Source organism: Podarcis muralis, chromosome 1 (assembly GCF_964188315.1).
Source record: "Podarcis muralis chromosome 1, rPodMur119.hap1.1, whole genome shotgun sequence".
Taxonomy (NCBI): Eukaryota; Metazoa; Chordata; class Lepidosauria; order Squamata; family Lacertidae; genus Podarcis; species Podarcis muralis.
In genome coordinates this window covers 38731661-38756463 of record NC_135655.1, presented here as the reverse complement: position 1 = coordinate 38756463, position 24803 = coordinate 38731661, and the positions used below count along the sequence as shown (strand labels likewise).

Genomic DNA, 24803 nt, shown 5'->3' with positions numbered 1-24803 from the left:
TAAAAAATATTTGTGAGATTGTCTTATTCGCTGAGGGAAGAGAGGGGAAGAATTACTGTTTGGAGCCAACGTATCACAAGGAATGATGGTGACCCTGGTGTGTCTGCCTTAAATTAATGAGAATTGTTGCTGACTAGAACATGTCACAGTACCTCCTCACCCTACCCCCTGTTTTGTGCACTTGCAAGTTGACAGGTTGTAAACAAATTTGCTTGAAATGTGACACAATCTTTTATTGATACCTTGGAAATATTGTGACTTTGTGAGAGGTTAAATTTCCATATTTCTAGCCTTACCTGTTCAGTTCATTGCTGATTTGTCTGAAGGTGATTATGCATACATGGACCTCCATGTATTAACTTTCCAGTTCCAGCTTATTACAGTGCTGTACTTTTTTATGATGCAGCTAAATCCCTGTCAGAAATGACCTTTACTCTGGTTTTCTTGCTTCTTTTGTACGAATGTTAAGAGATGATTTTGCAATATCCTCTCACGGTGAATGTAGAAGACAATTTCACCACTTTTCTTAATGTTTTCCCCCTATTATTTCTCCTCTCTTCTAGGTGGGAGATGTTCTCTATTGTGCGGGGCAGATTGCCCTAGTGCCGTGTACAATGCAGCTTGTCAGCGCAGGCGTAGAAGCAGAGGCCTTGGTTTCCTTAAGCCACGTTGAAAAAGTCCTCAAAGCCATGAGCCACAATGCTGAACTCCACCATGTACTTATGGCAAACTGTTATGTAACTGACAGCAAGTACATTCCTGTCGCTCAAGCTGCTTGGCAGAAGAAATTAAGAGAACTTAAAAAGGTATATGTAATATCAATTTTCGTTCCCCCCCCCCCCGCCTGCTTTGAAAATAACAGTTTGTTATTTTCCTCCTAACTTGAAGTCATATCAGAACATTCTCAGTGCATTTCGTTGGGGTTCAAGTAAGACGGATATAATAAGGTTTGATTGAGCTGTTTTGTTCTGGCTCATAAGTGGCTGTGCACGATTGAAACAGAAAATTGCTTAATAGAAAGATATATTCATCACCAAGTTTGTCTTCATCCCCCAAAGCAATAACTGAAAGAACCAACTCCAGCTGGAAACTTTTTGAAAAGTACAGTCAATGTGCCCATATCCCTTTCTTCAGGAGGGTAGTTTAGTTTCTCATCATGCTTTATGGATTCTGCACTTATTTACTTAGATAACTTCAAAGTTTATCTTTTGCTAACAACGTTTCATTTTATTCTGAAGAAGTTTTAAAGTAGTAAGTATCACAGTTATATATCCCTCTGGAATGGCGTGGGACAAAGGCTGGGTCTGTATCAGGAAGGGGAAATCAATGAAAACAACAACTCCTTCAGTACTGGATCTCTGCCCCTTCAGTCTATTAAGATTGAATCTTATGACATTCATAACAACTGGGTGTAGATATAGAGGGTTGGATCCAAAGGTTGTGCAAGCAGAACACAATTGTGCAACCCATCTTTCCACATCCTTCTTCTCCCTTGGAGCCTCCTGTGTTCCTCAAAAGTCTCTTTACAAGGTCATTTATACTCCTGGGAGGCTGCAGTTGAAGGAATTGGCACCAATTGTGAAAGTCTCGTCTCAGGAATGGATGAGAGCCAGTAAACTGCAGCTCAAACTGGGGCTTCTGTTGTTTATGGTTTGGTAACCTCTAGGTTAGATTATTGCAAGGCATTATACATAGGGCTGCCTCTGAAGACAATTCGGAAACTTCAGCTGGTGCAGAATTCAGCTACCAGGTTGCTCACCAGGGCCAGAGTTTGAGCATATACCTCCAAACCTGTCCCAACTGCACTGGCTGTCAATTTGCTGCCGGGCCCAGTTCAAAGTGCTGGTTTTGACCTATAAAGCCTTAAACAGCTCAGGACTGCATTTCCTCAATATGAACCAACCTGGACCTTGTGATCATCATCTAAGACCCTTATTTGTTTACCTCCTCCTTTCACTCATCTTGCCATTCATCTTCCCAGCTGAGTTATTCTTCCTAGCTGGTTGAGATGCTCTGACTCAACACCTTTGAACATCAGAGGTTGAGCCCCGCTGTTCCCGATACACTGCTTGACTTCTCACTCTACAGCTTTCTGGAATGCAGTCTCTGCTGACAACCCAGACACACGCCATCCTGTTGCACATAAGTTTATTTTGCACCTAAAGCTTCCTTTCAGGCTTATTTGACCATGTATTTTAGAAAGTCTGTGGAGAGCCCTCTCCTCCATCACCATTCTCTAGGCCAGTGATGGCCAGACTTGGCTCTCCAGCTGTTTTGGGACTACAACTCCCTAGCCAACAGGCCCAGTGGTCAGGGATGATGGGAACTGTAGTCCCAAAACAGCTGAAGGGCCAAGTTTGGCCATCACTGCTCTAGGCCAACCCTGTTGCACCTGTAAAGGGCTTGACTCTGAGATAAAGTTTGCTGAAATAGTAAAGCCATTTTTTTCTTTTTAGTTGTTGCCACCTGATCATCTCTTCAGTTTCATCTGCAGTTTTTTAGCTGTCAAATGACTGTTTCCATCACTTACAAGCTCAATCCACCCAGGTCTTTATTCTTGTTGACATCTGCCATATCATAATTACTTATTGGGATGGGAGAGGAAACAAGTACAACAAAGATAATTATCATCATCATCATCGTTTTGCTGTAACTACTATTACTTGATACAAGCAGAAAACTGCTCTAGCAAAATAGCAGTACATTTCCCAACACTATTGTGTGTGTGCACACAGTACCAATTCAGCTTAAATAATGGTCAAATACACTGTAAAAGGAAAAGTAAGCTGAGGATCATCTCATGAAGTTTAGATTTACAGAGTTTAGAAAATTAGTGTTTCCATTTATTTATTTATTTATTTATTTATTTATTTATTTATGATGAAGTCATTTAGAAGTGGCTGCAAGATATCAAGTGCATGTCGTCATATTTTTGAAAAATGGTTTCTAAAATAAACTTCCGGAAAATCTTTAGAAAGTGCTCCAGTTACCGAGCTTACTTCTGTTATTATTTTTGTCCTGTGGTGTGTTGATGCATATGGTCATACTGAAAATTTAGGAGTATCCCCTTGGCAATGGACGCATACAACAGTCAACCTGGAGAGATGCATGCATATTCACAGAAGAGAGAGAAGGGCAATAGAAGAAAGTTCAGGATCCAAATCCCAGAAATTGAGTTAATTTTCACATGTCCATCAGGTATTCACAGCTTGCAAGGCTCTTGGATCAATCCTACTCAGTATAATATAATTTAAAAATAAACACAGCATTGAAGATAGCCATCTGTATTCCTTTCACGAACCTGCATTTATTCTTCTTATTCTTCTTATTATTATTATTACCCCGCACATCTGGCTGGGTTTCCCCAGACACTCCAGGCAACATATCTAAAAACAAAATAAAAACATCAATCCTTTAAAACTTCCCTAAACAGGGCTGCCTTCAGATGTCTTCTAAAAGTCTGATAGTTGTTTATTTCCTTGACATCTGAAGAGAGGGCGTTCCACAGGGAAGGTGTCACTACCGTGAAGGCCTTCTGCCTCATTTCCTGTAACTTTGCTTTTCGCAGTGAGGGAACCAGCAGAAGACCCTAATATCCATGTGAATGTTGTTTTCTTTATAGGGTTGTGACGTGTTTCTTCGCAGGGGCTCTGATAGCTCAGTGGTAGAGCATTTGCTTTGTATCTGGAAGGTTCCTGGTTTAGTCTTGGGTATCTCCAGGTAGGGCTTAGGGAGATTTCCACCTGAAATCTTGGAGAGTCACTCGCTGCCAGTCAGTATGGACAAAAGTGAGCCAGAAGCTCTGACTCATTATAAGGCAGCTTCCTGAGCCCTGTCCCAGGCCTAGAATTTTCTCTTCTTAAAAATGGCTTGCATTTTCCTCTACTGAAAAAGAAGTAACAATGTCATTATCTAGCATGATGATATTATGAGTGATTTTTGCTAACTCATTCCCTGTAATTATCAATATAAAGAAAATAAACCATATGGGTTGTAGTCCACTTATTTTGGATGGGACAGATGGCATTATTGATGGATGGAAAGATTCCAAATGTTTATAGTATAATGAAATAGCAGCAACTAGTTGCAAGAGTTCATTCTCATTCACTCAGGCATATTATTGAGTTGTGGTTGAACTCTATCATTTACTAACAGCTCTTTAAGGACGTTGCAGAGCTGTGTTACATAAAGGGCAACTCTGTGAAAAACTCCCAAGATTCCTAGGTGTGGTGCTTCAACTAATTGTCTCCTCGTTGCCCTTTCCAGACAAGTGACCAGCTAATGAAATGAAGTTCATGGCAGAGAAGCTAAGTGTGATAGCATCATCACACAATGTGTAATGATACAAAACATGGTTCATTGGGGATGATGCCACACGAAATGTCTCGTTTCACACATAGGCAAATGTGTAGCATAAATTCTATCTTTGTCTTCTTTGGCGACCATACATAGGCTGCAGTAAATATAACATTTGGTTTTGATATGGAAGGCAGTGGTTCTAATCTTATTTATTGTTTTCTTCTCATTTACCAGCTGCTTTGGATGGGCGTTGTCTGGAAAAGCTACCTAGTTTATTTTTAAAAATTAATAATCAATAGATAAATAATCTTCATCAAATAATGACGCTCACTGGGGACTCTTGCACCAGTCACTGAGCAATTGCCTATCCTGTTTATCAGAAACTTTTGCATGATTCAAATTACAATTATAATGCACGTCATACTGTTAAAATTGCTCCACCAAGCGCTTCTGTATGGAATCAGATTCCAAGGAAGGACATTTTGACTAAACATTAGAACGAACTTTCTGAAAGTAAGAGCTATTTGACAGTGGAACGGAATACGATGGATTCTCCTTCATTGGAGGTTTTTAAGCAGAGGTTGAGTGACCATCGGTCAGGGATTCTTTAGCTGTGGTTCCTGCATTGCAGGGAGTTGAACAAGTCGACACTTAGGGTCCCTTCAAACTCTACAATTATATGATGCACAAAAGCCAGGTCAGATCATTCTGTTTTTGTCACATAGAGTGTAACCAAAACCAAAAGTATTGGCTTTCTTTTTGCATGAAAAGTGGTGTACTAAGAAAACAGTGGTGATTATTTGGGGTGGTGGCATTGGAAGCACATTCCACTATATCTGGAAAGCCTATAAGTTGGAAGTTATTTCCTACCTCCCTTTATCCCCATCCCTATGTCACCTTCCAGCTGAACTGCTGTTTCTCCTGGCCTCAGAGAATGTATACATTGGCAGCTGCTGCAGCAGCCGCAAGCAAAGGAAGGGATGAGACAGGAAGGAGCCAAGCAGGGAGGGAAATGGATGTACCAAATCAAGATGGGGGAGCCTAGGGTGAGGATTGGAACATAGTAGAACCAGGAATTGGGCAGGTGGTGAATGGGTGGGATGGCTAGGGAGTGGGAACCAAAGAGTAAGAGGAAATGGGAAAGAGGCTAGGCCCATCTCTTCACCTGAAACTACAAGAACCTCCTGGGGACAATGTGGATCTCTTAGACTTTGCATTGCATCCACTCAATCACTGTATCCTTGGAAGAATCACAGAACAGCAACAGAAAAATTAATCACGTTGCTCTCCTTTTTAGAAAATCTCTTGTGGTTATATTAATGTAGCTGGTCATGCTATTGAGGGGAAACCAATTAGTTTGAAAGATATTGCTATAAGCTTCTATGAGGTCCCGTATAAATCCAGTTGAAAAGTTATAGATATAATTAGCTAGTATCTTCTGCCATATCAGGATTGTGGCATTTATTCTGCATTGAAATGTTGTGAATGTTCATTGACTTTAGCATTTAAAAAGCAAGATTCCTGTACAAAACATCCAGTAAGGGTGAGTCTTTCATCTTGTGTCTTACAAATTTCATTTCCCAAGGGCCAGGATTAAAAAAAACCCCGCTTTTGTATTCTTGTGAGGTAATTATAACGTAAATATTTAACACAGGTCACACTTAGATAGAACTCTAAATGTCTTTGGAATTGCTGGGCCTTTTGAAACTGGTCCACAAAGGAACATAAAAAGATTGTAATGCTTTTAAAAAAGCAAACAGATAAGAATAATCAGGGGAAATGGGTCAGTGAAATATGCTATACATTTTGAGAAACCTGCATAGATTGCAGCATTTATAATTGAACATAGTCACTGAAAGAATGATGAAATGGCGAACAATGAAGGACATGGCTTAAATGGCTTTAACTATAGCCTTTAAAAAATGTATAAAAATGCATGAGATTAATACATGAGAGACAGAAGAGAGTGTTTGGCGGGAACAAGGTGAGGATTGATTCAAACTCCCCTTTCACATTTGTGTCATCTTTATTTCAGTATTATTTTTATTGTAAGAACCTTTTAATTGTACCCTGCTTTCCTAAGGTAGACTAAGGATAAGCCAGATAAATAAACAAAACAATAACAAAACGCATTATTACCAGGATGAATAAATACTGTATTGTATCCTGAAAGGCAGCGTGGGTGGGTGGAACTCTGAGCAATAGTACTAAAGGGGGATGGTATACCTGTGGCAAGGTCCTGCTTTCCAGAATGGTGCCATTATGCATGCTCGTGGCAGGTGGATGGGAGCATGGAGAGAGGGAGCATAGCAAGGAAGTTTCTTGCTAAGCCAAGAAAGAGGATTTATGGGAAGGACTCAGGCTGCAGGGGAATGTTTAAGCCCTGCCCCAGTGGTAACATACAAGCCCTCTGGCCCCACCAATTCAGGACCAACCCATTCCGAATCTCACATGTTCATGCAGGTCTGCCAATTTCTAGTACAGATGGTGGGCTTTAAACAAGCTCAGTGATGCTCTGTTCAAATGGAAGTGCTGAAAATAGGTACCTCCAGCATGGTGTCATCTGTAAAATGTCATAGCAGGAAAATCTCTTGCCTCCAGGACACCTTTCAGCAAGAGGGTCCCATACCCTATTTAGATAGTGAACATTTCCATGATACCTGCTAAAATGGAGACAGTTATATTTACTCTAGCAAGGGGAAGCAAGGCGTTGTATTCCCCATACCACGTACTCTCTGTCTGTCCCCCCAAACTGGCACTCATTGGCTACTGAGCATGCCCACTCCTCACTGGTGTGTTTTGAGAAATCCTCCCTTAAGTTTGCAGTTTTGCAGTCGTCAGAGTTCCAGTGAAAATGCGGAGACCTCTCTCTTTTTATCCGTTATGGCTTTACCTCTTTCAACATTCACCACCTGACTTTGCCATTTCAAGAAATGAGGTCTTGAAGGGCTTCAAAGAAAGGAGACCATTGCTCTCCCACTGAGAATCTGCCCAGATCTGTAAGAACATGTCTGTATAATGTTTGCTATGGAATAGAGAAGATGTGTCCAGGCCATGGGAGAACAGTTCAAGGTGATTTTCCCCCCAGAGACAGTTCCACAGCCTTGCCTACCCATGAGCTCAGTATGTTCTGTTCCTTTATTTATAGTGCTCAGTGTCCGCTTACCTTCTTAATTTACTCATTTTGAATTATAGAATCATAGAATCATAGAATCATAGAATCATAGAGTTGGAAGAGACCACAAGGGCCATCGAGTCCAACCCCCTGCCAAGCAGGAAACACCATCAGAGCACTCCTGACATATGGTTGTCAAGCCTCTGCTTAAAGACCTCCAAAGAAGGAGACTCCACCACACTCCTTGGCAGCAAATTCCACTGTCGAACAGCTCTTACTGTCAGGAAGTTCTTCCTAATGTTTAGGTGGAATCTTCTTTCTTGTAGTTTGGATCCATTGCTCCGTGTCCGCTTCTCTGGAGCAGCAGAAAACAGCCTTTCTCCCTCCTCTATGTGACATCCTTTTATATATTTGTACATGGCTATCATATCACCCCGTAACCTCCTCTTCTCCAGGCTAAACATGCCCAGCTCCCTTAGCCGTTCCTCATAAGGCATCATTTCCAGGCCTTTGACCATTTTGGTTGCCCTCCTCTGGACACGTTCCAGTTTGTCAGTGTCCTTCTTGAACTGTGGTGCCCAGAACTGGACACAGTACTCCAGGTGAGGTCTGACCAGAGCAGAATACAGTGGCACTATTACTTCCCTTGATCTAGATGCTATACTCCTATTGATGAGGCCCAGAATTGCATTGGCTTTTTTAGCTGCCGCGTCACACTGTTGGCTCATGTCAAGTTTGTGGTCAACCAAGACTCCTAGATCCTTTTCACATGTACTGCTCTCAAGCCAGGTGTCACCCATCTTGTATTTGTGCCTCTCATTTTTTTTGCCCAAGTGCAATACTTTACATTTCTCCCTGTTAAAATTCATCTTGTTTGTTTTGGCCCAGTTCTCTAATCTGTCAAGGTCGTTTTGAAGTGTGATCCTGTCCTCTGGGGTGTTAGCCACCCCTCCCAGTTTGGTGTCATCTGCAAATTTGATCAGGATGCCCTTGAGTCCATCATCCAAGTCGTTGATAAAGATGTTGAATAAGACCGGGCCCAAGACAGAACCCTGTGGCACCCCACTAGTCACTCTTCTCCAGGATGAAGAGGAACCATTGATGAGCACCCTTTGGGTTCGGTCAGTCAGCCAGTTACAAATCCACTGAGTGGTAGCATAGTCAAGACCGCATTTTACCAGCTTCTTTACAAGAATATCATGGGGCACCTTGTCAAATGCCTTGCTGAAATCAAGGTAGACTACATCCACTGCGTTCCCTTCATCTACCAGGCTTGTAATTCTGTCAAAAAACGAGATCAGGTTAGTCTGACATGACTTATTTTTCAGAAATCCATGCTGACTATTGGTGATCACAGCATTCCTTTCTAGGTGCTCACAGACTGTTTGCTTAATGATCTGCTCCAGAATCTTCCCTGAATTATATCTGTGTCAATTTTACCTGCCATTCTGAAATGCCAGGGACCATGACTAAAAATGCTTCTATTTGGAAGTCAGCCACATTGAGTTCCAAGGAGCTTACTGCCAAATAATTGGGCTTTGGAAATGTGAGATACAAAAGTAGTATATCTGGTCTTTTTTGTTCTGCTCTCATTCAGGCCTGGATACTTACAGTGACTTGAATGTGAACTACTGCTATTTTAATGCTGCTTTAAACTTTCACACAGCACACAGTGCCAGCCACTGACCCAGCAACATGTATGCCAGCTCAGCAGTGAATAATCACTTTAACTGCTCTGTGTTTTTCTTCTTCATCCATGAAGCAGAATAAATGCTTTTGGCTTGTATAATGCATTCTTATAGCACTCTGTCAGATCTCTTGTTTGTGATTTGGGGTTTTCATAACCCCCACTCACCACTCACGTGTGTGTGTGTGTGTGTGTGTGTGTGTGTCTGGAAAAAAATAAGAGAATATATATATCTGCCTTACAGTGCAATCCTATAACAGATCTACTCAAATGGAAGTCCTATTGAGCTCAGCTGGGCTTTCTCTCTGATAAGTAAGTCTAGAACTGCAGATTTTGCTTTGTATAGATCTACAGTGTTGACCTGCAAAAATTAGCATAGTGCTCATAATTGGTTATTTATAACAACAAGCCTTTAGTTTTCAGTATAAATAAAGTCTAACAGGTATTTGTTGTTGTTGTTAAAAAAAAGTTGTCCAGTTAAGTACTAATAGACGAGTAACGTAGCACTGACGTATGTTGAGTTTAGCATTGCAATAGGTTAATCATCGGTCAATGGCACCTCAGTTTACACTAACTGCAGTTGAGCAATTAAAATGTTGGCTTCCAGTGTCTAGAGATTGACATGGGAAACTGCTGAGCCTATTACCTCTTTCGGCAGCCTTTGCTACCATGGGTGTTTGTCACAACCAATGGACCTGGCAAGCTTTCTTGGCACTCCTTTTGAGGGCTTACATTCCTTCCTGGCAGGAAGCTGGTGATAGTGAGAGGTTGCGGTTAATTACCCGAGGACCTTCCCTCTGGGCCAACCATTTATAGTTGCTGCTTGGTCCAAAGTTTTTAAGAGCGAATTTGTAGCTGATTGTCCACACCTTCAGCCACATGTCACTGTTATTAGAGAGTGGGTGTGGGATTTTCCTTTGCACGCTAATGGTGGGTTGTGCCCAGACTGAGAAGAGTTGCTGTGGTCGCACCCCTAGGTACCCTTATGACTATCTATCCAGCAGATGTCAGAGTTATGAACATGTGGAAGGAGATGGCCCTTTCACAGCTTTTCTTGCTTTTCTTTTCTTTTTGTATGTAATGCCCAGTATTTCAGAATTCTCCTTTTGTGGGAGTACAGGAGACTAGAAGAGGAACTAAATGTTGAGTTATGGCAAACTTGGTTATTGTGATGAAATTTTGTCTGCAGCTAATGGGCAGAACTTTGACTTATTGTACCATTGTCTCTTGCTGCTCCACCTCTCTGAACTGAGCTGGCAGACTGACAGCTCACACAAGTCGGAAGTGGTGTCATGAAGCAGATGGCTCCCCACTCACGTCCACCATGGTGGTGGTACTAAGACTGGGCTGTCCTCTATTGTCAAAGTTTAAGCTGCTCCTGCAACTTCATATTTGGACTATTGCTATACTCGTTACCATATTTTTCCCATGTATAAGGCGCACCCTATTTGGGGGACTCAATATTAAGAAAATTGGGGGGGGGGGGTTTGCACAGAATTTTTGAGCTTTGAGGGAGATTTCCCAGAGTTGTTAAGCTTTTTTTGGGGGGAGGGTGTCAAAAATCGCTCAAAGGGCCGATGCTTACACTCGCACGCATACCCAAATAAACCTATTGTCAGCCTGCTCAATGCAAGCAGCCACCAATCGCACTCCCGATTGCCGCAGCAACACACTATCGGCACCAGCCCTTGCCGCAGCAAACAAACACCCGCCCTAGCACCGCTACAAATCTCCTGCTCGTGGCTACACCCAATCTCCCCTCCCACCAATGCACCCAACTTTTTAACATTCTTTTTCGGTAAAAAAATAAAACCATCTTATACAGAGAAAAAATGGTATATGAATAAATGTTGCACTTGTCATAGACTATCTGTTAGTTTTTGAGAAAGTACAGTGGTACCTCAGGTTACATACGCTTCAGGTTACATACGCTTCAGGTTACAGACTCCGCTAACCCAGAAATAGTGCTTCAGGTTAAGAACTTTGCTTCAGGATGAGAACAGAAATTGTGCTCCGAGGCCCCATTAGTTAAAGTGATGCTTCAGGTTAAGAACAGTTTCAGGTTAAGTACGGACCTCCAGAACGAATTAAGTACTTAACCTGAGGTACCACTGTATTGAATATCCAAGAGTGTGACAATGACCTCTCCCCACCCCCGCCCCATGAATTCAGGCATGAGAAGCTGCCTTATGCTTAATCAGACTACTGGTTCATCTAGCTCAGTCTTGTCTGCCTTGAGTAGTAGAAACAAAAAAAATTCCTTCCAGTAGCACCTTAAAGACCAACTAAGTTAGTTCTTGGTATGAGCTTTCGTGTGCATGCACACTTCTTCAGATAGTAGAGGCATTCAAGGATTTCAGATGGGATCTCTCCCAGCCCTACTTGAAGATCCTGGGGACTGACCTGCTGCTTCCTGAATGCAACTCAGGTGCTCTGCCCATGCACTATTACCCTCTCCTACTGGCCTTCTAAATCAAAGGCATTGCTTTTCTCTTATTTCAAATGGCCAGCGTTAACTCTCAGGCATAATACTGTGACTATGTTGGACTAAACCGCTGTCTCTTTCTCTGCCATCCTAAGGGCTACTAAAAGAAAAGAAAAATAAATATTAAATTCCTGCACTATATTGCCTGGAGTAACTTCTGGAGTAACAAAATGTCACATGTTAACTAAAGCTGAACCAAATCTCCCTCCCCGTGGGGTAGGAAAAACCCATAGCCTTTTTTTTAATAAGGTTTTGGTTTACCATACTAAAGGAAGGGACCAAGGATTTTTTTTCTCACTGGTTTTAAGCTTAGAAAGAAGGGGGGAAAGTATGGCATAGCACCTGGAGCAGGTGTAAGGCATGTCTCTGCTGCAAATGATCAGAAGAAGGCAGCGGAAGTGATTCGTTCAGCACTGGTATTAGCATATGGTAATTACGTTCTGGGTTTCTAATGGGAAGCCTAAGATTGCAGTAAAGGTTTTATTGTAGCCATTCAACTCTCAACTTTTGGATGAATTTCACTCTTTGAAGGCTAAGCAGACTTTCAAAGACATTTTACAGATATCTAAAAAAAATTCACTCTGGATTGAAATAAAGCATTTCAATGAAATATATCCATTAAATATTGTGAAGTTGGCTCTTTTTATCATTTGAACGTACCTTTGCATCTGCTTTTTATTATTTAGACCTTTTCTGGCCTTAAAACCCCCCTTAACTCAGTTTAGCAGTCTCCCTCCAAAAGAGTGTATTTTTGACACCACACAGAATAAAACTTGGAGACTGATAGTCTGTGATCAGATTCCATGCGACAGACGTGATCTGCTTCTACTTTATATTGCTATCAATTTATGGCTTTGTTCCTTAAATAGTTATGCTTCTTCCACATTGTAACAGATATATTGAATTATGTATGTTTGAGAGGTATTTCAAGGAACCTTAACTTTAATCATTATTCTTATCTTGTCTTAGGAACCCATAGTTTGGCAAGAAAAATAGCCTTTCAATATGGCAATTATTTTCTTATCAATTTCATATTTTCATATCCTTGTGTTTCACTGGCATACAGTACTTGACTTTACATTTTAGCTCTGCAGGAAATATTTTAAACATTATTATTACAAAGGGAGAAATCAAAAATCAAAGTGAATTCTTAGTACAATGCTGTGGTGCAGGAAGGTGCAATTGCTGTTAACAGCAGCCTGCATTATACTCTAGAACTAACTCACAGCTTGACAGAAAGTCCCTGCTGGGGAAGAAATGTAGGGGAACTGGCAAGAGTTTTACCACATTTGCTTCCTGCTGCTAATAAGCTTTAACCTGTTTCATTTTTATTATGCTTACTGTTTAGATATTTTGCTTCCAAAATTATTTCTGTAGCACTGAGAATACTTTAAAAGGATTGCGGCACGAAGGACCATTTCAATATGTAAGACTGTCAGCAAGGGAGATTATAGGCCGTAATGAGTAAGGTGGCTGCCTTCTGCTTATTGTGATTTCAAAGTTCAAGCACTGAACTCAAAAGATTAAGGATAGCGAGTGGCTAATACATACAGTTTGATGTACATTTTAGTGCTCTGCAAACAGTATATTTATTTGTCTTCTTTCTACTAGTCCGATATATTTGCAGACTTTTAATTTTTTCTGTATGCGATATGTATGTATGCATTTAATTATATGAGTAAGTTTCCTGTTAGCTCTGTTGGTTAGAGCTTTGTGCTAATAAAGCCAAAGTTGCAGTTGTAATCCTTGTATGGGCCAGTTGCATATTTATGCATTGCCGGGGTTGGACTAGATGATCCTGCACCAGCCCTGGCACCACTACCATAACGTAAGTTATGGACCCTCGTACCTAGGGGACCGCCTCTCCCGGTATGCACCATGGAGGACCTTAAGCTCTATAAATAGCAACACCCTAGAGGTCCCGGGCCCTAAGGAAGTCAGATTAGCCTCAACCAGAGCTCCGACCTGGCTCCGACCTGGCGGAACTCTCTGTCTCATGAGACCAGGGCCCTGCAGGATCTGATTTCTTTCCACAGGGCCTGTAAGACAGAGTTGTTCCGCCTGGCCTTTGGCTTGGAATCAACTTGATCCCCTTCCCCTCTTTTCTTTTTCCTTTCTCCTTCTGTGATGGAACTCCTATTTGGGGACTTCCCTGGCTTTTATCTGGCCCACGTAGGACCAGTCTGGATAGTTGGCCTTGGTGAAGATTTGACGTTTTCATCCCAAAAAGTGTTTGATATGAGTTTCTACTGAAATGAGGCTGCATTTTAATGTTGTATTTTAATCTTGTTTTTAAGTTGTATTTTAATCAATTGTTTTTATACCTGGTGTTAGCCGCCCAGAGCCCAGTCTTGGCTAGGGAGGGTGGGGTGTAAATAAAATTTATTAATTTTTTTATTATTATTATTACCATAACGTAAGTGAACTTTAGGCCCAGTACCTTTAGGCCCCACCCTGTGTCCTCCAGGTGTTTTGGACTACAACTTCCATCGGCCCCAGCCTCTATTACAGTCAAACCTCGGTTGTCGAACGTAATCCATTCGGCTTCCGAAACTTTCAACAACCGAGGCGCAGCTTCTGATTGGTTGCAAGAGCCTCTTGCACTAAAGTTGAAGCTGCATCAGACATGTGGCTTCCGAAAAACGTTCAAAAACCGGAACATTTACTTCCAGGTTTTCAGAGTTCAGGAGCCAAAACGTTCAGAAACGGAGCCATTTGACAACCGAGGTTTGACTGTACTCAGAAATGGCCACTGCATAGCGGCAGTAATTTCCTGGTAGCAAGTTGTTCGTGTTTGGTGGCAATGCAAATCCAGGAGTTTCCCCCAATGTCTGTGCATTGAAAAAGTTTACAATAGTATTCAGTACATATGAGGAGATGCTCATCTATTAAAAATGCTTGCTTCATAGAGTTAACTGGAAGCAATTTGAGGAAACTTAATAAGGCTGCCATTTTTTTCTACACTACCCATCCTGAAACTTTCTTGGCAGCTAAAAGGCCAGAATTTACATTTGCTTACAATTATTTGATTGTTAAATAATTACTCCCATTACTTTTTTTTACTTTTTTTTTTTTTTTTTTTTTGCACAGATTACCTGTCTGCTACTTTTGCTGTCCAAGGAAATGGAGATTCTTTGTCATTTGGTCTATTCTAAATTAAAGAAAATGAATACTGAATTGCTAGTTCTATAAAGAACATGATGGGATCATGAAAGTGAAAGATAATGCTACCTTAAGGAGTTGCAGTTTTTTTAAAAAAAAAATCTTCAGTGGCAGTTTTGATTATGATAGTGACAGGATTAATGAGCCTATAAATTATACATTTGAAAGTTTCCTCTCAGTGTCTGCATAACAAGAGTGCACCGGTTTAAGCTTCAGAACAAAGTATCCTTACCAACAATAGGTTTGTCACTTGCAAAGTAGAGATTCCACTAGGAAAACTGCAGAGGAAAAAGTCAAAGTCTTTTAGAAAAGAGAAAGAGAACTTGGCTTATTCACAGCTATATCAATGGACCATATAAATCCCTTGAGCGTTTCGGTTATTCCAGTGGATGAATCTGCCTGGTAGTCACATCTGCAAGCTTGTCTTGTAAGCATCCCGAAAGTACATTATCCTACAATTTCTGCAAATTATCTGCAATATATAGAATAACCGTTTGTGCCATTTGAAAACAGTTCCCAAGTTCAGTTGTTTTTGAAAGCAGGTGTCACGCTTTCCAAATGAAAAGGCAACTAAGTTTAAAACTCACAATCCTGCCCTGACCTTTCAGAGCACTGCATTCGGTTTTTATTAGTTCCATTGATCACCTGATTAGAGGTTTCTTCTGTGTACAGCAGTCTATCTGAATAGCAGAAGCTGTAGGATTGGGCACTTAAATTGCTTAGTGTTTTAGAAATAAAATCCATGAGATTGAAGCCGCCAGGTGTTTTTCTCATTCGGTCTGTTATATAAATTTGAGAGCAGATTTTCTATAATCTATCTTATTATGTAGGTAGTTATGCTATTGTTTCCCATTTTCAAATAAGAAATACTGATTGCAAAGAGATAAACATTTCCTTGGGTCCTTAAGGAGCAGGTATTACATGAAACTGCTTGAATTCATTTTTGCAAGCTGCCAGATTTTGTTTCCATAAGGATTCTTCCTCTTTAAAAAAATGACATGGCTAAGTGTTATACATTGAGGTTGTTTGCTGAAACAAGGCTATTGTATATCCGTGAGTAAAATTCTATGGTTGAGTTTAGCTGGTGGTGCAATTTGGACGTTTTCTTTTAAATAATTGAACATATTATCTAACATTTGCTGTGGAATTTCAAAGGATGAGACTGCCATTATGTACAAGAGGAACAAGGACTGAAGAGCCATATAGCTAGAAAGCAGGAGAAGGAGGCGGGGGATAATGGTTGGCTAAAAGCAGGGTTTGTCATGGGAACAGTCTTCCTGCACCGATTGTGTCATCCTAGCAAAGAAGCGGCTACGGAAAAGAATCCAAGCTAGCATTTCACTGCTCTTCACACTGCTGTTACTTGAACTCGAGTCTACAGAAAGACTAAGCAGTTGAAAAATATAGCATAAACCTGTAATCTGGGGGAGGCTGGGTGATTCGTATCAGCGCTAGGTTCTTGGCTCTGTTGCTGGTTTCCAAAACAGAAACATTCATAATCCGTAAATTAATACAAATACGTTGTAGCTTATTCAAGGAAAGGACACAGGCGAATGGCACAGTGTTTTATTGAGAGCAGAGTTTTATTGATTGTGAGCAGCAGCTGTGGGACGAAGTCCCCAGCTTGCAGAGATCAATTGCACTCAGTTACAATTTGGAAAATAGGTACTAAGGGATCAGTTGGTGGAAGTGCTGATAGTGGTACAAGAAGTTACAGTGGTAGAACAGGCAAGTTCTAATAAGATGAAGCAAAACAGTGTCCCAGTTACCTCTCGGGTAATTTTTAGGATCTTCATGTAAAACGATGGTCATTAATGACAGGATGGTCATGAGTTCCAAGCGGGTACAGTGGTACCTCGGATTACAGACGCTTCAGGTTACAGACTCCACTAACCCAGAAGTAGTACCTCAGGTTAAGAACTTTGCTTCAGGATAAGAACAGAAATCACGCAGCGGCGGTGGCAGGAGGCCCCATTAGCTAAAGTGGGACCTCAGGTTAAGAACAGTTTCAGGTTAAGAACGAAGCTCCAGAACGAATTAAGCTCTTAACCCAAGGTACCACTGTATTAAAAAAAACAAAGCAATTGCTTACTTAATACCAACCTGAATCTAATTTTGTAGGGTTGTTTATAAATCTGCCAGAGCACTGTTCGTGCAGTTGCCAACTGTAGATAAGGCAGGATTTCTTTTGTCTTGCTCCTGGCTACCAGGCAGTGATCCAAAGGTTTAAAAGAGTTTGTGCATATACAGCTTGTACATGTAAATTCTGTCCAGATCTTTGGATGAACCCATGGAGGTCAGCAGCAGTGATGGTGGGTGTGGTCCCACTCTTCCTCTCCAGGTGTTGATTAAGAACCGGAATTTTATAGGCCATATGAAACCACTTGCTTGCACATCTCAAATTCAGACTCATTCCGAGTCTCAGAATCATAGAATCTTAAGAGCTGGAAGGAACCCAAGAGTCGTCCAGTCCAACCCCCTGCAATGCAGTGGAGTCTTAAAATAATGTTGAACTATATACTTTTTAATCTAAATTATATCATGCCTCTTCCCAGTTTACTGAAGTCTATTCATATATCGCCCTTTAGTCTAATGCTTGCAGAACCAGAAATGTTTTAAAACACCTGTGAAGATACTGCACAACTGAGGTTTTCACAGACCTCCAGGGAAAGGTTCTTTCGATTAACACTACCTGTGATCTTTTAAAGAAGCAGCCCAAGCTCATATACTGGATATCAGGTGTATAGCCGCGGCCCTTTTTCGGTATTATTATCGTGACTGCTCCTGGCAGGTTGTAGCAATTCTGAATGAGTTTCTTTTCTGTATTTCTTGCAGATTAGCTTGTTCTTTCAATTGTATTGTGAAAACTTAAATAGAAGAAAAAAGATACATATGAGCTAGTTAAGGAAGAAGCTTTATGCGTTGAGGCCTAAGGAAGCAGCTTGGATTGTGCCAAGCAGGCAAATGAAAATTATTATTATTATTATTATTATTATTATTATTATTATTATTATTACCCGGCCATTTTGGGCAGCATCCAACCGAATATTAAAAACAATAGAGCATCAGACATTAAAAACTTCCCTAAACAGGGCTGCCTTCAGTTGTCTTTTAAAAGTAAAATAGTTGTTTATTGCCTTGACATCTGCTGGGAAGGCGTTCCACAGAGCAGGTGCTACTACTGAGAAGGCCCTATGCCTGGTTCCCTGTAACCTCACTTCTCGCAGTGAGGGAACCTCTAGAAAACTAGAGAAAGTAATGAGATCAGCCAACCACATTGTACATCAGACATGGCATCTGAATAGTGTTTCATGTAGTCAAGAATGCAATACATAATCTCCTACATGCCAGGGGATGATAATTCATGTTTTGGTCCCAATCGGAACATGAATCCATATAGCTCAGTCTACTCTGACTGGCAGCAGTTAAGGTCTTGAGAGGGAGTCCTTCACAGCCCTCCTTGAGATGGTTTAAGTTGATATGCTGGGGTAGAAACTTCTATTGTGCTCTACCACTGAGCTCTGGCATCTCTCCCTAAGAAAGGGTTGTAACCTTCTCAACAGGTGAAGCTGGTAAAAGGCATTCCTGATCAGTGATGCAACCTTAATGCAGGTGTACTTGAGAGCATTTTTGGCCATTGGAATCCAATCAGGCCCAGTCAGCTATCATTTTCTCAGCCTTAGCTCTACTTGCCTTTTTAAGACCAGAGACCACTGGACCAGGGTGAGAATGGCAGGAGGTGGGTGTGGTCACTGCACCCATGCACATCACAATTGCAATCTCTGAACAATGTATTCATTGTCAATACATTTGCATTGAAGGAAAAGGGGCAGGATTCAAATTCTGCAAAACGCACAAGCAATATCATGAGAACATGAGCACCCATCCCTGCCCTTTCAAGAGCATCATTATGTACATCTGTCAGGCTTGGTACTCATGCCACCAACATTGGTAGCACTTGCAGTGTTTCTTGAGTTACATAATTCTAAGGCATGGCTTGGATAATTTCTGTGTTGAGAGAGACCGAGATACTCAGTAATAAAATAATCTAACAGGCTATAATTGGAAACGGTTTCTCAAACATTTCTCTGTTCTGCAAAACTAGCCTCTCTGTTTTTAAAAACAAGTTGGAGGCCATTTGACTAAGAGTTTCTGCAGCACTGGTGGGGGCGAATTAAATTCCTGGAAGCTCCATCACACAAATCCATACTTTAAAGGTTGAGGCCTCCGTAAAATGTGCGCTTACATGAATATGTGGGTGCATGGTGCACGGTCTTTCACTTGCAATGATGATCATTTGTTTGAGTTTGAAATTGTACTTTTGCCTTGGCCTAATTCCTGTGTATTTCTTTCCATATTCTAAATGGCAGTTGAAGGCAAGCAGAAATACAAAGTAATTGATTTAACAACCTAAGACAAGTACAAGAAAGTCGGAAAGTTTTGTCTCAATGCTTGACTTGACCCGAGACAGCTTTTTAAGACTTATTTTCTAAACAGTACCTCAGCACCTTGGGCCAACCAAGTGGCCTTTAAGCCTGAATGAGCATGACTTTTTTTCTCTACCATAAAGCTCCAGTATTCATCTTTTCAAACTGTTCTGCAGTACTGGAAGCAGAATTATATTGACAAGGTTAGAATTCATCTCCTGGAGGGAGAATTCTGTGCTACTGTTAAGTGCTAATATAACATTTATGTGTTGGTACCTTAATAACAGCCCCAGCTTACCTAATGAAACTACTGAAAGCAAACAGTACTACTACTCAGCGAGATTTTATTATGACTGAAGTGACTGCAATTTGAGGCAAATTATCCCTATTTTTGTTCCCATATCAAACACAGACATGCTAAAGAAATTGCTACAAGTTTTGGTGTGGAATTAGACTTCACTATCGTTAATCTAGATGTAAGTGCATTTTTCATGTAAACAGCTCATGAGGGTCAAGCAGCAGAGACTTTGCTGTGGAGGAAAAATGCTTGTCAATAACTTTGTGAGTGAATTTTGAAATAAAGTGTCTGCAACCTGTCATTATTCCTTCCTCTCGAAGTCAAGAGTGAGTGGATGAAAATTGAGCATGTGAATTGAAAGCAGAGTGAGTGTTATGGCCTTATCGACCCCAGGTAAAATTACTGTTTTAACTTGTAATTATTTTTCCATTCAGGGGTCAGACAATGGGCCGTATTTACTATTCTGAACTGCAATGTAAGCAAATTGGTATATCAAAAAGTTGCTTCCAATACATGGACAGGCAAAAGGAAGCCTCAGTTTTTAATATTAACATTGCTTAGCATGTAGTTTCTCTCAAGAAATGCAAAAGAAAGTAAAAGGTAGGAATATAAAAGTTTTTTTAAAAATTGAAGGAGAACAAGATATATGTGTAAATAAATTCCATCTACCCCTAACAGACAGGGCAGCCTCTCATCACTGTGGCAACAGAGGCTGCAAGGCCTTCCTGCTCCTTTGGCTTACAAGAAACTTAGATCCCCAGCAACCCAACACTCACCCCCCCCCCGCCATAGCCCCTGTGGCTTCCTGCAGCGCATCTCAACATGCGGCCAGCAGGTTGGATGAGTTATGGGCATTATGTGAATGAGTTTGTTCCTGTACTCTCAAATCAGGGACCAGCACACAGTCCATCATTATTACTCAAGGTTGCAGTGAGTTCTCCAGGCATGTTGGCAGAGGATTCATCAGCCTTGGAGCCTGCTCTGTCTGGGGATGGAGCTCAGACATCTTGGGACTGGGCAAGTTGCCAAGCACTTTCTCTGTGGGGGCGGGGGGAGCATTTAAAAAATAAAAAAAAAATCTAGAGCTTTTAAATACTCAGAGTAGTCTTGTCAGATGGCAAGGGTGGCTGCTCACGAGTAATCAGGCAGGACTCCGACCTGTCTTTTACAGGTTTTATTTAGGTGCAAACTATTTGCAGTGTAGAACCCCAAAGTTCATGTCTGACTCAATCGCTAGCAGAATCCAGGAGTGCCTGTTTCCTGGACCTCCTCCAGCATAAAAGCCTCGTTACACCCAGCCTTTTCCTTACCTCTATGCGCTTTAGACTTCTGCGCAGGGTGGGCGGCGGAGAGGGCGTGCTTCCCTCCTGGCAGGCTTTGCCAGAAGTGGTGCTGAGGCTCCCACAAGCATCCTCTGGTCCTTTCACTTCTTCCCCACTGGAGGTGGGGTTTTCCTCATCACTGGACAAGGAACTGCTTCGCAAGATTTTCAGAGGCTCCCTGTAACACAACCGCCCCTCTGTTTCCCGCCCCTGTTCTGATGGCAGTTCCCTGACAGGTCTCTTTTAATTTCTAGGCAGAAGATGAAGACATGAATAACGATGTGCCTGCCGCATATGGAGAACTGGCTGTGATAGTGGTACCTTCCCTTCCCAGAGCTGCCTCTATTGAATGGCATGTCATTGCAGCAGTAGATGAGCAACAGCAAAGGCAGAAGGTTGTGCTACTGAGGTCACTTGAGAACTTCCAAATTGAATGTGAAGCTGTGCAGTCCTGTCCATCTTGTAGTGCAGCTATTTCCGTGTCCTTAATCCTGACTTCACCATCAACATCTACAATCAGCTTAGACAGTGTCCTGCATGACGTGGTGGAAATGTTTAAGCAAGCAGTAGAGAAGCTGTCAGGAGATGGTGACACAACTCCTTTGGGTTTTAGAACTTTCTACCGAAAGAATATCATTGATATGGAGGCACTAGAAGCAGGTAAGTTTCTGACTTGTCTACATACATATTTGTAGTCGTCTCAAAAAAATACCGATTTCCAGAGTGGTAGCCCTGTTTGCCTGTTGCAACAAAAATAACAAACAAGTTTGTGGCATCTTAAAGACCTAATCAATTTAGTTTCTCTGGCCAATTTAACCAAAGCTTTCATGGGCTAAAGCCCGTTTTGTCAGATGTACAGAGAGAAATCTGTATGTGTACTGAATGGCAATTAGATGAAAAAGTACAATAATATAATAACTGAGCTAGAACTTAAATGCATAGTCTATAGGCCTAGCAACATTTTACAGCAGGAGATTGGTAGTATTTTACTCAGTTCATCAGAGATGACTGTGTAAAAAATTACCTGTAGCTTGTAGCATGACAAGAAATGCATAGTATTAAATTTCTTCATTGGTTGTTTGATGCTGAAGTCTTCTGTTGAAGTTCTGTTGTTCAAGTATGGAAACCTTCATGTCAGTAACAGAGTAATCTGGTAAATTGAACTGCTGGTTTCTGAGTATTGCCATTTCTGATGCAATAATATTGTGCCTAAAACCACTCCAGTGTGTCATCAAGAATCTACAGCCCATCTGATGAAGATAGTTTCCTTCAATATATCTCAGGTGGGGAACCAATAACGGGCCAGTACCCACATAAAAATCAGATTGGACAAATCTGGACAAAAATTGGACAAATCTGACACCAGACGTTTATTCACCATAAATCTTGTTGCCTGTGGCTTGCTCATACTTCTGACCTTTTCTCATGGAATATTGAAAAGTGAAAGATCCATCAGATCAGGTCATCATTTGTGCCAGGGCATAATGGCTTAGCTCCAGAAACAGGCTAAGCCAAATATCACATTTAAAGTGGGCTTTTGGAAGCGTTTATTTAGAGTGTTTCAAATGCTTGGTTATTTAATCACAGATTTATTTTGGATTTTGGCTAAAATACAATATGTAGAAAAGAAAGAAATCGGACCCATTTTGTGGTTTTAGACTTTTGATGGTAGTACAGAAATCTTGCTCATTAAATTGGAAGAAGCTGCCCAAGGACTTCAGTGATGATTCCACCCTAAGACTGTACCCTAAACAGCCTCGGCCTATTATACCCGAAGGAGTATCTCCACCACCATCGTTCTATCCAGACACTGAGGTCCAACGCCGAGGGCCTTCTGGCGGGTCCCTCACTGCAAGAAGTGAGGTTGCAGGAAACCAGGCAGAGGGCCTTCTCGGTAGTGGTGCCCGCCCTGTGGAACACTCTCCCATCAGATGTCAAAGAAATAAATAACTATCTATCTAACTTTTAGAAGACATCTAAAGGCAGCCCTGTTTAGTGAAGCTTTTAATATTTGATGAATTATTGTATTTTAAGATTTTGTTGGGAGCCGCCCAGAGTGGCTGGGGAATCCCAGCCAGATGGGCGGGGTATAAATTATTATTATTATTATTATTATTATTATTATTATTATTATTATTATTATTATTATTATTTGTATAGTTATCAGACATGTGTCAAGAAAGAACAGTTGCCATGTCATTGTAGTCCGCCCCAATCTTTGGTTTCAGAGGATAAAGGTAGCAGAAGGGCTACCAGAAGATAAGATCAGCAAACCACAATAAAGTCTAATGTCCATACAATACTTCATGTATGTGTATGCAACAGTTAACTGGATCAGGATCACTGCTTGTAATAAACTTTAGTGGCAGTTAGAGAAAATTACTACTAAACACATGAAAGGGTGAGACTTATCATCATGCATAGTGAGCTAATGAGTAGAAATTGTGTTAGAGAAAGGAGACAAGTTCTGTGTGAAGAATTTGCTTCCACAGACATAATCCTTTAAGATTGGTAGTAGCTCAGAATATAATGGAGAGTTTCTTATCCCATGACATAAAAAAAATGGTGTGTTCTTTCTTGTGGAGAGAGAGGATGAGCATGTAGGAACAAGTATTTTGGGCAGAATAACCATGATCTTCATAATGCTATCATTCATAAGACATTAGCTGGACACTGGAAAATTCTTTTCATTAATTCCCCTGCTTGAATGTGTGATAGCAGGTTTGAGAAACCCACCAAGTGGTCCAGCATGGATCCACCACTTGGATCTGTTGTTGTAGAAAGAATCCTCTTACACCTATATGCCAGGGCTGCAAAATAGCTGCAGATCTCATTTTATTCTTACAAAAGCTAACAGAGTTTTGTCATTGTCTTTGTGAGTAGAGATCAGGCTTCCATTGGTGACTCACATATGCGCAAACATTTTTAAAAAGATATTTGCAAAACTCAACTGATCCATATTAATTAGCTGACATAAATGTTAGCCCTCAAAGATTGTACTGTCCTATTTTTTTAAACCTAACCTGCAGCACTATTCAAAGGAAATTCAAGTTGACATTGCTTAATAGATTTAAAATATAAAAATAGAAAGCGATAAAAGTGTGGCATAGAATAAGCACAGCTAATGCACGAAGCAAGGAATGAACATATAGCCTGACAGAATATTATTTATTGTGCAGTGCTTTGTTTAAGAGCTGATAGAACATGCATCTAGCTTGCAAATTGTGTTATCATCTTTTCTCTTGCAAATCCCAAATGTTTCAAGAGATGTATAATGGTTCTGATAATAAGCTATATAGTTTTTTTCTTACATTTGACAATAGGTTTTTCTTTTTAAAAATGTAAGTATACAAGGAAGAAAGATTAGTTTGCAGTAGTTCTAAGGGTATGAATAGGTAAACTTGATCCTGTAAATTTGTTCTATCTGGGGCAGCTAAATTTTGTTTATTTAAACATTTATTATTTGCTCTCCTGTACGGCAGCAGTCCCAGAGAGGGGTACGTTAAAAAGTTCAAATACAATGCGTATGACGGAAAGAAAACCAACACAATAATAAACCAATGACTCAGACATTAATGTTCAGCAAACACACGGGTGCAAAGGTATGTCAGCTGCATCTAGGAGTTCCACAGCCTGGGTGCTATTACGGAGAAGGCCCTCAGTAATGACATAAGAGCATAAGAATCTTGCTGGGTTAGGCCAAAGGCCCATCTAATCCCACAGCTTGTTATCACAGCAGTAGCACTCTTCCCTCCCGCGGCTGGCATTCAGAAGTATGCTGGGAGAATTCAACATACAGTGGTGCCTCGCAAGACGAAATTAATTCGTTCCGCAAGTTTTTTCTTCTTGCGAGTTTTTCGTCTTGCGAAGCACGGTTTCCCATAGGAATGCATTGAAAATCAATTAATGTGTTCCTATGGAAACCGACTTCAGACCAGGTCCAGGGACAGTCTGTCCCCCGACCTCTTCTGAAGGCTGGGGGGGGGGGGGACAAGGGCTTTTCTTCCC

At 41.0% G+C, this 24803-nt stretch overlaps 1 protein-coding gene across 3 annotated transcripts in view; it reads left to right on the top strand.

Moving 5' to 3' along the window:
• The window catches only part of DPH6 (diphthamine biosynthesis 6), a 232469-nt gene that overhangs the window by 159958 nt on the left and 47708 nt on the right, over positions 1-24803 (top strand). The window contains exons 13-14 of one of the 3 annotated variants that reach the window (XM_028721651.2): positions 564-806; positions 21050-21455. In XM_028721651.2, the coding sequence (XP_028577484.2) occupies positions 564-806; positions 21050-21455 (649 nt within the window). The remainder of the gene's footprint in view (positions 1-563; positions 807-21049; positions 21456-24803) is intronic. The other 2 variants (XM_028721664.2, XM_028721671.2) reach the window with 2 other exon arrangements.